The sequence below is a fragment of the Ceratotherium simum genome, chromosome 33 (assembly GCF_057802395.1).
Source record: "Ceratotherium simum simum isolate JZ-2026a chromosome 33, ASM5780239v1, whole genome shotgun sequence".
Taxonomy (NCBI): Eukaryota; Metazoa; Chordata; class Mammalia; order Perissodactyla; family Rhinocerotidae; genus Ceratotherium; species Ceratotherium simum.
The window spans coordinates 24,075,904-24,092,495 of NC_141932.1; the positions used below are offsets into that span (position 1 = coordinate 24,075,904).

General features: G+C 40.9%; 1 protein-coding gene across 1 annotated transcript in view; it reads left to right on the forward strand.

Annotated features, from left to right (window-relative positions):
- Window positions 1-16,592, forward strand: part of LOC101388705 (uncharacterized) — a 58,783-nt gene that overhangs the window by 35,801 nt on the left and 6,390 nt on the right. Inside the window, exons 7-10 of the mRNA XM_087421949.1 lie at window positions 1,938-2,226; window positions 11,372-11,457; window positions 13,541-13,667; window positions 13,941-14,039. Coding sequence (XP_087278075.1) covers window positions 1,938-2,226; window positions 11,372-11,457; window positions 13,541-13,667; window positions 13,941-14,039 — 601 coding nt within the window. The remainder of the gene's footprint in view (window positions 1-1,937; window positions 2,227-11,371; window positions 11,458-13,540; window positions 13,668-13,940; window positions 14,040-16,592) is intronic.

Sequence of the window (16,592 nt, forward strand, 5' to 3'; positions counted from 1 at the left end):
ACCAAGTCTTCAAGAGGATGTGGAGCAACTGGAACCCTTTACCTTGCTGATATAAGTGTAAATTGACACAACAACTTTGGAAAATGGTTTGGCAGTGTCTCTACAGATAAACATAAACCTACTTTATGATCTAGCTATTCCACTCTCGGATTCCTAATAGAAATTATTGCTATGTCTACCAAAAAATAATTTAAGATTGATCATAGCAGATTTATTCATAATAAGAAAAAAACAGAAACCACACAAATGTCTACCAATGTAGAATGAACAAATTGTAGCAACAGTTGGAAAACTGCAGCCTGCAGATAAAATATAGCCTGTCAACTGTTTTTGTATGGCCAATGACCTACGAAAAGATTTTACGTTTTAAATGGCTAAAGAAAATAAAAGTAATAGTATTTTGTGAAATATAAAATTACATGAAATTCAAATTTCAGCGTCCATAAATCAAGTTTTACTGGAATACAGCCACACTCATTTGTTTACATATTGTCTATGGCTGCGTTCATGCTACGATGGCAGAGTTGAGTAGCTGTGACAGAGAACATGGGGCACACAAAACCTAAAATATTTGCTAGATGGCTAAAGGAATTATTGCTACACTCAATAACAAGGATTCTCTCAGTCATAATGTTGACAAAAACATGCCAGACACATATCATTACACTGATTGCATTCAAATAAAGTTTAAGAATACACAAAACTAATCTGTTGTGCTAGAAGTCAAAATAACAGTCACTTCTAGGTGGAGTCAGAGTTGACCAGGATGGGACACAAGGGAACATTCTGGTGTCTTGGAAAGGGTCTTTATCTTGATCTGTGTGTGTGGGTTGCCTGTGTATGTAAAATATCACTGAGGTATATATGTAGTATTTGTGGACTTGATGTAAATTATTCTCTAAAACAAAACAAAGACTAAGGCTGAATTTCCATTTTTTTACCTCTCTTCATTTCAATTTAAAACTCATCTTTCAAAACATTTGCCAGATGAAATTTTCTCCCCCTCCAAATTTTGAAGGCAAATTGATTTCCAGGCTGCACTGTCCAATTTAGGCAGCCACATATAGCTGTTTAAATTTAAATTTATTAAAATGAAACAAAATTAAAAATCCAGTTCCTCAGTCAAACTGGCCATATTTCATGTGCTCAACAGCCATATATGACTAGTGCTATGGTCTTGGACAGCTCAGATATAGAACATGGAATCCAGTTTTGCAGAAAGTCCTATTGGACAGTAGTGCTCCAAAACATTACACAAATGTCAATTTCGTTTTACAGATGAGGAAACTGAAGCTTAGAGATACTACTATTACACGGAGCTGCATACAATCACAGCCATTCTCACATTACTGTGCTCATACAGTTCTTTTCCCACATTCACTGCTACAGGTGAACTCTCAACGTTTCGTTCATTTAACAATGCTATAATTCCATAGGAATGTAGTCTAAATTCACAACCATGCAAACGAAGAAAAAGCATTTTCTTACAAGTTATACAGTACTTAGTCGCAGACTGATTAATCCAGACTATTCAGCGATAGTCACACCGTCCCTGAGACACTCTCACACAGTGCCAAATGGATCGCGTGCTTATCCACTAACATCCCTCTCACCGTCTCAAGCACAATCTGACACACATCACACTCCCCACAGTCCTCGCTGCCCCTGCAGAGGACACTTGGACACACACACGACCGTGAAGTGAGCGTCACACCCTGAACCCTCTTGAGCATCAACCAGGTTGTTACGGCCACTGCGTTCGGGCCAGAGCTCTGTCTGCGACACCTGGACCCCACCTCCTGGCCTTCTGCAGCCTTTTCAGCCCTGGACTACATTTCTCGGAAGGCATCACTCAACCTCTGGTAACCTCTCTGGGATTTTCTGGAACCTCTGGGGAGTCACTTGAGTAAAACGAAATAGGTCGGCTCACACCGCAGTACCGTGAGACCCACAGTTGGAGCAAGGGAGCCTCAGGGCTCGCCCAATTCCGGACCGCAGGAGGCGGCCACTGCCTCTGGATTCTGCTGCATCAGGACGGTTCGTGCTTTAAACTACATTTCCCGGAGGCCACCGCGTCCCTGCGCCATTTGCTACACTTTCTCCCTTACGCTTGGCGCAAGGATCCGGTCTGCAGCGGCCAGGTGAGAGGACGGCCTCACCCGGCCCCACTCTGCATCTGGAGTGGAGAATCCAGTAAGAGGTTCCCATATGGTGCTGGGAATACCGGTATGCGGACTGGGGATCGGGACGATCCCGGCTCTGGACTACATTTCTCTATGGTACTTGCTAACGGAAGTCGGCCTTGCCGGTGCGCAGTGGCTATGCCCTTCTCCGCCGGCAAAATCGGCGCCGTCACTTCGGTGCCGAGCGGCGGGGGCGTGGTACTATTAGTTGTGTTCCTCCGCACCGGAGGCGTGGGTGTGCACTTGGCGCGTCTCTCCGCTGGCGAAATGTGCACCGTGACTTTGGTTCCGGGCGGAGGGGAGCGGGGAGATGTTACCATTAACGCAGGAGTGTGTCTGTGTGGGTGGGTGGGTGTGCTTTTGTGGCCGCGTGATGAGCTCACCTGCCGCCTTCTAACGCTCTTGGCTGCTGGGCCCTTTCTCGCCTGTGTGCTGTACCCCCATATGAGAGACTGAGTTGAGAATCGCGCTGTTCCAGCTGCTGCCAATCCTTCACTTTATTTATAGAGAACGAGGCTATTTTGAAGATGCCCCTGTAATGAGCATTTATGCCTGAAGTGCCCTAGGAAAGAAGACCACCGTTATAGGATGCCCCATGCTACTGTGCGAGCTCTGTGGGGAAAACTGATCTCTCTCGCTGGCCTGAAGTTGTTGTGGGAGATGTCCTAACTTGTTTTGACGGCTCTGAGAACGGCTTGATACCCTATGATTATTTTTAATTTGTTCCACTTTTTACAACAGAGGCACACAGAGGAAAGAAAATATTGCACATCCAAAAGGCCTAAAATAAGCCGCCGTTTTCTTTCTTCCCCTTTCAAGATATTGCTCTCTCCTGCAACATCTTCTTAAGGAAGAACCAGCCATTCAATGACTGGTCCTTAGGCGTTGCTGTCCCCATGGAGGGTGGCGCTCCAGGGACAGGCTCGCTAGTCTAACTCCACTCCCCAACTACACTACCCCTCTCCTTTCCACCCAGTGACACACAGTCTTTTCTGGTCTAAGATTTTTGGTGAAAGATAACTATACCTTCCGGAGGAAATCTGGAGACTTTTAATTTAAATTTATTATGGAAATTTTCAAGCAGGATAGAAAATAATACAAACCCCAATGTGCCCAACACCTAGCTATAATTTAAAACATTGGCAAATAACCTTGTATCTATCCTTCCTCCTTTTTTTCTGTAGTATTTCAAAATTATTTTATCCATATGTATGCACATGTAACCAAAAAGGATATCATATTTTTAAATAACCACCATGATGTTATCTCAACTTTAAAAACTAACATTAATAACATAATATCATATACCCAGTACATATTCAAATTTCCCCAATTCTTTCAAAGATAGATTTTTACAATTGGTTTGTTCAAATCATGATCCAGATAAGGTCCACACGTTACATTTATTTGCCAAACCTCAAATTTCTTTAATCCATAACAGTTTCCCTTCTGTTTTTTGCTTTTGTTTTGTTTTAATTGGTGCCATTGATTTGCAGAAAAACTAGATTATTTGTGCTATAGAATATTCTACATTCTGCTTTTGGCTAATTGCTTCCTTGTTGTGTCATATAATTTGTTTCCCTATGCCCCATATTTCTGTAAATGGGTAGTTAGATCTAGAGGCTTGATCAGATTCAGATTATATTTTGCCTAAATCACATTTTCAGGCAAAAATAGTTCATAGCTGGTGCTGTGTACTTCATATTACATCATGTCCTGAGGCGCTTAAAGTCTGGTGTCCCACCTCAGGTGATGGTATATTCATCAGTGATCAACTGCTGTCCACGTAATCCTTCCTTTATGAAGTTCCCCCTTCCTCTTTCATCTAAAGCATGCATTCTTAATGGCAGAATGAAGGGTATCACCCCAAGGGGATGAAACTTGAGAGGAGAGCAGAGAGCAGGACAAAACTCTTAGATATGACAATGGTTTGTGGCCCTCCAAGGACCACAGTACATAAACACATATACGGTATATCTGTAGTATTAAAATTTCATGGGTGAGTGGTGGCAGTTAGGAAAAAAGGTGTCTAAAAAGGCTCTTTGGGAGCTAATAATGAAAAAAAAAACGTTAGGAAACACTGACTCGAAGGTTATAACGTCCATTTATAATTGATGCTGACATCTACTATCTCATTAAGGGTTACATATAGTGATTTTTAAAAATTCTCTCAATTCCTTCAGCATTTCTTACCTGGAGTTCTATAAATTAGAACTTTTCTTCATCAACTATTTGTTTATCCTAAAATTCAGTTCATATGGAAAGGCAGGATAATCGACTTGATTCTTTCTCTTTGTGTATTAGCTTTTAGAGAAATGAGTTGGTGCCCTACAATGTCCTAAAGAGTCCCAAAAGTGAGTGAATGAATTTGAGTACCATGTGACTCGTGGGTTTTTTTAGATACATTCGATATGTTTCAAACCACTGTAATCATTATTCTTTTTTAATCTCAAACTGCCCTCTCTTTAGCCATTTGGAGCCTATTCCAGTTGGCTCCTATGTCTTTTTGATGTGATTCTATTAGAGTTGATGGTACTTGCTTTCTCTAACAACAAGTTGTCCCAAGTTTAACTTGTACATTTCCTGTGCCAGACCTGAAATGAGCCATTTTTCTAAGGAGTTCTGGTTCCTCTTATGGGGCGTGGTGTATAGAGACCGCAGTCTGGATGTTAGGGGTATTCATTGCCATGGGGCTCTCATTTCTTTTAGGCCTTTTCAGTAGACAAAGCTAATTTAAACTTGTTTTTAAAGTATAAACCATGAATCATGAATTCATAATCATATTTCCATTCAGACCAATGATAACAGGGTTTTTCTTATTTGATTTTATTCTTGCATCTCTCTCCTTTTATACTAACAATCTTGGTTGCTGACAACATATTAATATAATTCATTTGCTTTACTCTAAAATATACTTATAATGGTTTCAAAACAATAATAATATTACTACTAACTATCAGGATAGGGAATGTATTTATATTTATTTTGGTTATCGTATTTTCTGTATTTAAGGTTCTTATGTTACATTTGGTTATATATCTTTAGTTTTTTAATCCAGAATAAATGTTCTCAGGGGCCGGCCCGGTGCTATAGTGGTTAAGTTCACACGCTCTGCTTCGGTGGCCTGGGGTTCGCAGGTTTGGATCTCGGGCACGGACCTACACACTGCTCATGAGGCCATGCTGTGGTGGTGTCCCATATACAAAGTAGAGGAAGATTGGCACAGATGTTAGCTCAGGGACCATCCTCCTCAAGCAAAAAAAAAAAAAAAAGAGGAAGATTGGCAAGAGATGTTAGCTCAGGGCCAATCTTCCTCACCAAAAAAATTAAAAAAAGAATAAATGTTCTCATACAATTGATTTTTTAAAATTTTGTTTTGATATAATATTAGATTTATGGAAAAGTTGCCCGCAGAATAGTAGAAAGAACTCTCATATGCTCTTATAGATTTACCAATTATTAACATTTTACTTTTTCGTTTGCTCTTTCTCTCTATATATGTACATTTTTCTGAACCATTTAGTAGTAATTTTCAGACATCATGTTCCTTTATCCGTAAATACATGAGTGTATTTTCTAAGTACAAGGAATGTTACTATAGTTCATTTATTAAAATCAGGAAATGTCACATAGATATAATAATTATCTAATTCAGAGTTCGTAGAAGAATTTCACCAGTTGTCCCAGTACTGTCCTTTATAGCCTTCCTTCCCCTGATCTGGGATCCATTCCAGAATTACGTCTGGGATCAAACATTTCATTTAGTTATCACATCTCTTTAGTCTCCTTTAATCTGAAACAATTCCTAGGCCTTTCTTTCTTTCTTTCTTTCTTTTTTTTTGTGAGGAAGATTGTCCCTGAGCTGACATCCGTGCCCATCTTCCTCTATTTTGTATACAGGACGCTGCCACAGCATGGCTTGATGAGCGGTGCATAGGTCTGCACCCGGGATCTGAACCTGCGAACCCTGGGCCACTGAAGTGGAGCATGCAGACTTAACCACTACACCACCGGGCCAGCCCCTCCTGGGCCTTTCTTTGATCCTTTGTGATCTTGACATTTTTGAAGAGTACAGGCCAGTTATTTTGCAGATTGTTCCTCAATTTGTGTGTGTTTGATGTTGCCTCCTGCTTTGATTCAGGTTATGCATTTTGGGCAGGAATACTGCTTTAGTTGGTTCCTCAATACCTTCAGGTAGCTGCTTTTTGTATTATGTCTAGATTTGATAGTACTTTCCATAGGGAAGTTAGTCCAGTAGGATCTTAATCATCATTGGAATTGGAAGTCTTCTCAATTTAGTTTCAATTTGGATTTCTCTTATTTAAATGAGGTTGAACATTTTTCAAATGTTTAGTGGCCCATTGGCTTTTCTTTTTTTAATGAATTGTCTTTTTGTGTCTTGACCATTTTTAATAATGATTTTTTATCTTTCTCTTGATTTTTAAAATAAATCTCTTTTGATCTTAGGAAGAGACACCCTTTTTTATTTAAGTTGCAAATATTTTCTCCCAACTTGTTATTTGTCTGTGTTTGTATTCTTTTCCTCATGCAGTTTCTTTTTTTCTTTTTTTTCGCTGAGGAAGACTCGCCCTGAGCTAATATTGGCTGCCCATCTTCCTCTATTTTTTACTGTGTGGGCTGCCAGCACAGCTGGGCTGCTAACTGAGCAGCCTAGGTCCACGACCAGGAACCGAACCCCGGCTGCAGAAGCGAGCGTGCTGAACTTAACCACTAGGCCACCGGAGCTGGCCCTCCATGCAGTTTTTAAACGTAGTAAAATGTATCCATTTGATCATAAGACATAGTTAGAAAGGCTTTTCCCCTCTCAAGTTAAAAGGAACTTGGCCATTTTTTTCTTCTAGCATTGCTGTGATCTGAATGTTTATCTTTCCAAAAAACTCATATATTGAAATCCTAATGCCCCAAGTGATGGTATTAGAAGGTGGGGCCTTTGGGAGGTAATTAGATCATGAGGGCAGATCTCTCATGAATGAGATTAATGCCCTTATTATAAGAGAAGCACAGGAGAGTTCCCTTGCCCCTTCTGCCCTGTGAGGGTACAGTGAGAAGCCTGGGACCGGGAAGAGGGCCCTCCTCACTCGGCCATGCTGGCGTCCTGATCTCGGACTTCCACCATCCAGAGCTGTGAGAAATAAATATCTGTTGTTTAGAAGCTGCCTGGTCCATAGTATTTTGTTATAGCAGCCCAAACGAACTAAGACAAGCATTTTTATGATTTCATTTTTTAATATTTAGATCTCTTATCCATTTGGAGTTAATCCTGGTCTGTAGTGTAAAATGTGGATCTAATTTTACTGTTTTCCAATAACATTTATTAAACAACCCATCTTTCCCCAGGGATCAGAGATTCTATTGTTCTGTTAATCTGTATGTCTCTTCATGTACCAGTATCCAGTATTTTAATGATAGGCACTTTATAGTATCTTTTACATCTCTGCTCTCTTTTGTTTTTCAGGAATTTTTCTCACTATTCTTGCTTTTTTATTTTCTTGCTTGTTGAATTTAAGTTTAATGTGTCTGTCTCCATACTTGTTAGTATTTTTATTGAGATCATATTTAATTTATATTTTAATTTATACTTCAAATATCTTATCCACTTGCAGAGAATTAAGTCTTTATAATATATCTTTTTTGTGTGTGTGAGGAAGATCGACCCTGAGCTAACATCTGCCAATCCTCCTCTTTTTGCTGAAGAAGACTGGCCCTGGGCTAACATCCATGCCCATCTTCCTCTACTTTATATGGGACGCTGCCACAGCATGGCTTGCCAAGTGGTGCGTGTGTGTGCGCCCGGGATCCGAACCGGCAAACCCCAGGCCGCCGCAGCGGAGCGCGCGCACTTAACCTTGCGCCACCTGGGCCGGCCCCTATATCATTTTAGTCCATGTATTCTCAGTGAGCATGATTCTGCCTCCAAGGGGGTGAAAATTGGTTTTGGGGGGCAGAATCTTAGATATTACAATGGATTGTAGCTCTCCAAAGCTCAAGTTTACCCAGCAAAATCTTGTTCCTCATTATTGACTCTCTCATTGGCATGTCTTGGGTATTCATGAGCAGCATTGACATTGCGGTCATGCAAGATCAGTGCTACCAAAAAAGATCTAAAAAGATCAGTTTGCTGTAAAACTATGGCAAATAGGTGGCTGTGAATGGAGGACTTTCTCTCAGTGGATTGCTCAACTTGAAGTTCTGTCACAAGAGGCAGCCTGCCCTGAGCCCTTTGGCTGCTTTGTGGATGTTGTTTATATGTGATCCTGCTTTTGTGTGTGACTTGGGCTTTGAGGATTAAATAAAAATTGTTAATTTTATTATTCAACATGTCAGATAAAAAACAAATTTGGCCTGAGGTAAGGAGGGACTTAATTCAAAGCATCACTGCAATAAAGGAAGGGAGACTAATTGGGAGAACACTCTGATGACCATAAGATCTGCAAGCACCTCAGAAGTCAGGCAGAAAAGAATTTTATAAGGAGGGTAAACAAGAAAGAAAGAAAGAACTGGCTGTGGGAGTGGGATGAGTGAGTGGACTGTTGTGTGGATGTTCTCTGGTCAGCTGGGGAGGGGCTGGAGTCATTCTTAAGAGGGTTGTTCTGCATTCTTCTGCTGGCTCAGGATCTAGGGTTGGCTGAAGTTCAAGGGCCCGGGAGGAGAGAAGCCTGACTAAAGTATGGTCAAGTGAAGTTAGTGGGCATTTTGTCCAGATTGGTCAATGGAGTCAAACAGCTCACCTAATCATTTATGAGACAAAAAATGGCAGTCTGGAGGGTCTATCTGGCCTTGTCATAGGTTAAAAAAAGGAGGTCATCCTCCAGTCTTAGAAAATAAGTTATTTGGGGAAGGGAGGTTTTTTGCATTCAGCTGTTTTCCAGTACTCCAAGGGCGAGGGGATCCCTCTCATCCTGGCTGGTTTTCAGGATCACAGGGCTTGGGTAAAGTTTAACATTCTCAAACCCATCAATTATGTCAAGTGCTGAAAAGTTAAAATGTCCACAATATCTAAATGAAGATCAAGCAACTAGTTAAAAGTTTTTTCTATCTGGCAAAAGTTAAGTTCACTAAAAATAATTTTTAAGAAATTAATTTTTTAATCATTTTACTTTTTGCTGGAAAAGAAAAGTTTTGAATGATATATTAAAAATTTGATTACATTATGTATATTATGTACTTATATAAATTGCTAATCTCCATATGCATTATGATGTTACAATTTATGTAAGTAAATAAATTACATTAAAAGTTACTTAGCAAATAGTTACAGTTAAGGTAAATGTTAACTTTTTTATTTTAATTTAACTTTCTACTTAAAATTTTTATTTAGTCACTCTTAACCTGTATCAAATAAAATGAGTAAGTTCTATGCTTATTCTTTTTATTTATAAAGCTCTGATATACATACAGTACATAAAAACATATACCGTATATCTGTCCTATTAAAATTTCATAGTTGGGGGGTGATTAGGAAAAAAAAAGTCTAAAATAGCTCCTCAGAGGGGCAATAATGAAAAAAAATGTTGATAAGCATTGTTCTACCATTTGTTCAAATCTATTTTTATGTCTTTCAGGAGTATTTCAAGTGTTTCCTCTTACACGTTTTATGCATTTCTTGTTAAGCTGATACCTAGGTATTTTACCCTTTTTGTGGCTTTTCTTTTGTTGTGTTTTCTATGTGGTTATTGTTTTATATATAAAGGTCGTTTCTTTTAATTCCGATTTTATATCCTGCTACTTTACTAAGTTCTCTTATTATTTGTTGTAGCTTTTTTATCTTTCATTGAACTCATGGATTTTTCAGGCATGCTGTCATATCTCAGAGGGAGGGAGTTCTGCCTATTCTTTTCTTGTTCTTGTTGCTCGTGTTGATTTCTCTTGTCTTTTTCATTGGCTAATACATCTAATACAATGAGAAATGATAGTGAAAGTAGTGGATATTCTTGCCTTGTTTCTGTCATGTTAAGATAGTCATCAATTCCTATTTTTTATTGTGTTTCTATCAGGAATGGATGGTGAATTTTGCCAATTTTTTTGGCGTTTATGGAGATAATATTATTTTCTTCCATAGAATCATTAATATTGTGAATTATATTAATGGACATTATAATATCAAACCAGCTTTTTATTACTGAGAAAGTCCACTTAATCATAACTATTTTTTAATGTGCTGTTGGTTTTATGTTTGCTGGTATTTTATTTCAGATTTTGCCTTGGTATTTGTGATAAAACAAGAAATATATTTGATTTTTGTCCTGGTTCCTGGCACAGAGCTCCTAAGACCCTTAGAATTTTCTGAGTGATAGGAGTGTCTTTTGTTATTCATAACGAGCCCCTTTTAATCACACCTGAATTTATGCTCATGAGGTGCTTGGGTTGGGGGCCCTAGATAGCCTCACTTTCTGGGCTGGTCACCACAAAGACCAAGTGATTAGAGGGTTGGAACTTTCCAACCCCCTCAGTGACCTCCAGGAAAGGGGCGGGTGGGACTGGAGGTTAAGCTCTATAAAAACTCCTGAACTAGGAGATTTGATGAGCTTCTGGGTTGGTGAACACGTTGAGGTGCTGCGTGGGTGGCACTCCCAGAGAAGGCATTGGAAGCTCTGAGCACCCTCCCTCCCCTATACCTTGCCCTATGCATCTTTTCCATTTGGCTGTTCCTGAGCTGTATCCTTTATAATAAATTGGTAAATGTAAGTAAAGTGCCTTCCTGAGTTCTGTGAGCCATCCTAGCAAAGTATCGAACCTTAGGAGGGGATTGTAGGAGCCCCCAGTTTATAGCTGGTCAGCCAGAATGCGCATGGCCTGGGATTTGTGATTGGCTTCTGAAGTCGGGAGCAGTCTTGTGGGACTGAGCCCTTAAACTGTGGGAGCCAAGCATCTCACTTAGTGTGTGGGGCCTGGGGAAGCTGTGCTCCCCAGGGCTCCCTGGGCATGCCGCTATCCTAGAGAAAGATGCCCTGGAAAACTAGGACCCTCCAGGGTCCTGTTCAGCATCATGGGGTTTAAGGAAAATCTGGCCTGAATTTATTCTGCTGTAGCTAGATTCTACTGGATTTGTAGGAGGGCTGAGATTTTTCCAAAGCCCCTCAATGAGGAGAAATAAAAGTAGTTCCGAGATGCTCATTTTGTGGGCTCTGAGGCGAGTCTAATCTCATGGCGTCTTTTTCCTTCTCCAGCCCTGGCCTCTCTGGACTCTGCACATCTCCAGGAGAGGAACCCAGAAAATTCATCAGTTCTGACAGTTCTAAAAACCATGCCCCATGTGAGTTGCTCTTTCTTCTTTCCTACTTGAAGTACAATCATTTTGTTGTGTCATGTGAACACCAGATTTATTTATCCCCAAAGTTTCTGCCTTGCTTAGTCCCCTAAGGGAACTGCTCCCAAATTTCTCCCATTCCAGTGAGTGATTATACCAAAGAGCTCCATTCTTCTCTAAATGTTTTTTCCCCTCACCAAACAGTGTTTAGATGTTTATTCAGATCATTCTACATTTTTTACGTGTAAGGTCTTCTGCCAGGAGCCCTAAGGAAGCAGAAACATCTCCCCTTAAGAGCAGTATTAGTACGATGGTTTGGTGAGGTGGTTAAATGGGACACATGGCAAACTTTGATCTTCTCTACAAACCTAGGTTTTCCACTTGGAAGTGACAGCATTTCTGCTGGATGTTCCCAGTCTCAGTGTGTGGCAAGATTTTCTGTGAGACTTTTAAGACTGGGTGGGGAGCTGAGTCCTGAGAAGGAAGAGATCTTGCCCGTTGTATAGTTTCCTGATGTTGCTGTAACAAATTACTACAAACTTAATGGCTTAAAACAACACAAATTTATTTTCTTATATTTCTGGAGATCAGAGTCTGAAATCAGTTTTACAAGGCTAAAATCAAGGTGTTGGTAGGTCTGTGTTCCTTCCGGAGGTTCTAGAGGAGAATCTATTTCCTTGCCTTATCTAGCTGCTAGAGGCTGCCCACATTCCTTGGCTCATGGCTCCCTCCATTTTCAGAGCCAGCAATCATGTCATTCTGACCTCGCTTTCATTATCACAGCTGCTTCTCTGACTCTTCTGCCTCCCTCTATCACTTAAAATACCCTGTGATTACACTGGGCCCAACCAGATAATCCAGGATAATCTCCCCATCTGAAGATCCTCAACTTAATCACATCTGCCAAGTCCCATCTGCCATGTAAGGTAACATATTCACAGGTTCCAGGGATTAGGATGTGGACATCTTTGGGGGGCCATTATTCTACCTACCATACTCCTCTTGCCCGGAAACCAATAAGAGGATGATCAGCAGTCAGATTCACCTTGGAGCCAGCCAGAATGTGTCAGTCCTGAGCAATGCCTATGTGTACCTAGACTGGCATCCATCAGCTTGCTGTAGCCTAGGAACAGGGAAAGTAGGAACAAACAAAATCTGCCAGATGCATATTCTCTTGAGAATTGTAGATTCTCAGAGCTCAAAAACATTACAAAATTTGTTTAATTTAGGGGCTGGCCGGGTGTTGTAGCAGTTAAGTTCACACCCTCCGCTTTAGCTGCCTGGAGTTCACAGGCTCGGATCCCAGGCGTGCACCGATGCCCTGCTTGTCAAGCCATGGTGTGGTTGCATCCCATATAAAGTAGAGGAAGATGGGCACAGATGTTAGCCCAGGGCCAATCTTCCTCAGCAGAAAGAGGAGGACTGGCAACAGATGTTATCTCAGGGCTAATCTTCCTCACACATACACAAAAAATTTGTTTAATTTAAATACTCCCAAATAAGTAGATCATTTCATCCGTAAAATGGAAGTATCCATTGAATACATATGTCCATTATATGCAGTGACATAATATTGTGACTTTATGAATTTGAATCTTCAAAAAATTCTTAAGTTATATCCAAATTCTATGTTCTAGCCTAGAGATTTGTTAAAAATTGTTTGGAAAGATTTCGTCAATTTTGTTTATCTTTTTCTTTAAAGGGAGGAGAGAAGGAAAGAACTCATATTTATTGCCAATGTATTTATTATTTATTGAGAATGTGAAAGCTTAATGTGCTATGTGATTGCACACAATATTTCATTTAATTGGAAAACTGCATCCATCTGGCCTTTTTTATTTCCAGACCTTTTGGATGATGGACTTGTCCTATTAGACATAGGAAGTTTTGTCTGTGGCAATAGGAGTGATCGAGGTCACGTTGACACTACAATTCAGGACCTAGTTTCCTTCAATGTTACAGCTGTTCAGCCGTGGCCTGTTGTTTATTGTGTCACCTCCTTCCTTCAACACCCTCCTCCTTCTTCTCTCATTTCACCTGAAAATCATTGCCATATTTTCACAAATAATAAATAGATTTGCTGTTTCAGTGGTTGGTGACTTTCAGGGATGTGGCCATCGACTTCTCTCAGGAAGAGTGGGAGTGCCTAGACCCCGCTCAGAGGGACTTGTACCAGGATGTGATGCTGGAGAACTACAGCCACCTGATCTCACTGGGTAAGATCATCTTACACAGTATTCAGAATTTGTCCTCCCATGCTTCCTGCCTCCTTCGTTGTGAATTTCTGATTTCTATTCCCTAAGGAAAGGTTTGAGTGTTTTAGAGATAGAAGTGGACAGCTCCACTGTGTACCATCTTATTTCTCATCCTTCACACCTTCACACCTTCCTTTGTCGCTTCCTGTCAATGTCTCTCTTTGATGACCAATGGACTGGATTTGAATCTGGGACTCCCATGCCATGACCTTGTACCATTTGTTTTCTTTTAAGCTGGATGTTCGATCCCTAAGCCAGATGTGTTTTCCTTATTGGAGCAAGGGAAGGAGGCTTGGACGGTGGTGAGAGCCATGACAAGAAGACGGAGCTCAGGTGAATAAGGGCTGGTCACACAGGAGCAGCTATTGCTGGTAGTGCTACAGCTGGTCTGTGAGGTGGCAGCAAATTTGAGATGTCTGTATGAAGCTCTCTCCAAAGGCCTGTGGAAAGAAGACCTGAGACCCAGGGAGAGCAGGAAGGTGATATCAATATGAGTTCCCAAAGGAACTTCCTTTCCAACCCCCATTTACCAATCTTCCTCTCTGTTACATTCCCCATTTGTTTTAATGAGGAAGCTACCTTTGGTTTCTTCCAGAGACAATCCTTTTATCTATTTTTTTAATTGCTCTTTTTTATTTAAACTTGCATAGGTATCTCCAGCTGACAAATGTTTGTTGAGAGCCTACTGTGTTCTTAGATTAGGATGGTCTGGGATGATTTCTCAGAGGAGGTAACATTTGAACTGAGACCTGAATGAAATTAGCCATGCAAAAATAGGAGAAGTGTGTGTGTGTTCAGACAGTGGGAACAGAAGTGCAAAGGCCTTGAGAAGAGGCTGAGCTTCACTTATTTGAGGATCAGCAAGAGGATCAATGTGGGTGGAACAGAGTGAGTGAAAGTGGAAATTAGAGATGAGGTCAGAGAAATAGGCAGAGATCAGATCACATAAGGCCTTGTAGGCCATTGCAAGGAGTGAGATTTTATTCCAAGTATGGTAGGGAGCTCTTGGAGGGTTTGTGCAGATGAGTAAGAGATCTTTGTTTAAAGATCATTCTGGGTGTTATGTAAGGACTGAGGGTAAGAGTAGATGCAGGTGGACCAGTTAGAGGACTAGTTCAGGAGGCCACAGTAGAGAGAATAGTGGCTTGGAATGGGTTTAATGTGTAGAGGTGGAGAGAATGGGTTATATTCTGGTTATATTTTGATGGTAGAATTAATAGGATTTGCTGAAGGATTGGAAAAAGAAAGAGGCATCAAGCCCTGATGGCCTAGTGGTTACAGTTTGGCACACTCCACTTTGGTGGCCCGGGTTCAGTTCCCGGGCGTGGAACCACAGCACTTGTCTGTCAGTAGCCATGCTGTGGCGGTGGCTCACAGGGAAGAACTAGAAGAACTTACAACTAGAATATACAACTATGTACTGGGGGCTTTGGGGAGGAAACAAAACAGGCATCAGAGCTTGGAAGACTGCAGAAGGAAGTCAAGAGTTATGCATTTGAGACGCCCATTAGATATCAATAGAGAAGTTAAATAAGCTTTTGAAAGCCTGCAGGAGGGTAGTCAGGGCTGAAGAGATGAATATAGGATTAATCTCTGTATTATGGGACTGGATGAGATTATGGAGGGAATTGGTTTAGATGGAAGGTAAAGTCAAGTCCAAGGGCTCAACCATGGGGAATCCCAGCAGTTAGTTGGGAAGAGGAAAATGATCCATCAAAGGAAATTGAGGAAAAACCTGAGTAATCCATGATCTAGGAAGTAATCAGGAAAGCAGTGTGCTGGAAGTTAACCACGGAGGGCCTGGTTAACTGTGAAAGATGCTGCCAAGAGGTCAGGTAAGATGAAGGCTGAGAACCGGCTATTGGATTTGACAAGATGAAGTGTATTGGTGACCCTCACAAAGTCGGTTTGGAAATGAGAGGAACAAAAACCTGACTGTAGAGGATTAAAAAGAGAATGGGCAAGAAATAAGCCAACAGTAAACTAGAGTGGGACAGTGAGTTAACTCACCAGGCAGTGTTGAAGGCCCATTTGAGGAGCTCTCAAAGGTACAAATAGAGTTTTAAAATGTTTTAGAAGTTTTTAATAATGATACTGTACTAATTAGGACAAAGAAGTATGATTCAAGTTTGTATATGCAGTATGATTTCAGCTGCGTAAAAGTGCAAGGAAAAAAGCCTGGAAGGAAATATGGCAAAATGTTAATTATGAGGGTGGGAGAGAAAGAGGAAAAAAAAAAGTACAGATAAGAAGTACAGACACCTCTTTTGAGAAGTTTTGCCAGGAAGTACAGTAAATGGACAGGAGCTGCAGGGTGAACCATTGAATCAAAGGAGAGGTTGTTTTGCTTTGGTTTGAAAGGAGAGTCTTTGAGATGCGATAAATATTGGAGAGATGGTACAAGAGTAAATGAGCTAGAAATGTGGGTGGTCATGGTCAGAAAGGATGGTTGCTCGAAATTGAGCTTTTGGAGGTGTTGTCATTATTGGTAATAACAAGGTCTGTTATGTCTATTGTGGGAGAGGGTGGGTGGAGTGAGGTGAAGGAGAACAGTGGTTCAGGGGAAGGAGTGTGCTCAGGGTTTCAATCAGAGCAAGAAGGTGAAGAGAATAATTAGAAGGGAGGCTGAGGTTATGGAGTAGTTGCAGAAAGTATACTGTGAGTTCTAGAAGACCTACTGGTTAGAGTGCAATAGAACTTTGGGTCACAATAGAGGATGTGCAGATCTGGAATGGGATGAGAGTCCTAGTGATGGATGAGAGTTCAAGGACCCAGGAAGCCAGGGCTTTTCGGGCTTATCGGGATACCCAGAGCTGTCAGGCGTTACAGGATTGGTCCTGGGTGGTCCCTTTGGGGAAGATGGGTATTTATTCCTATTGTAGTGGG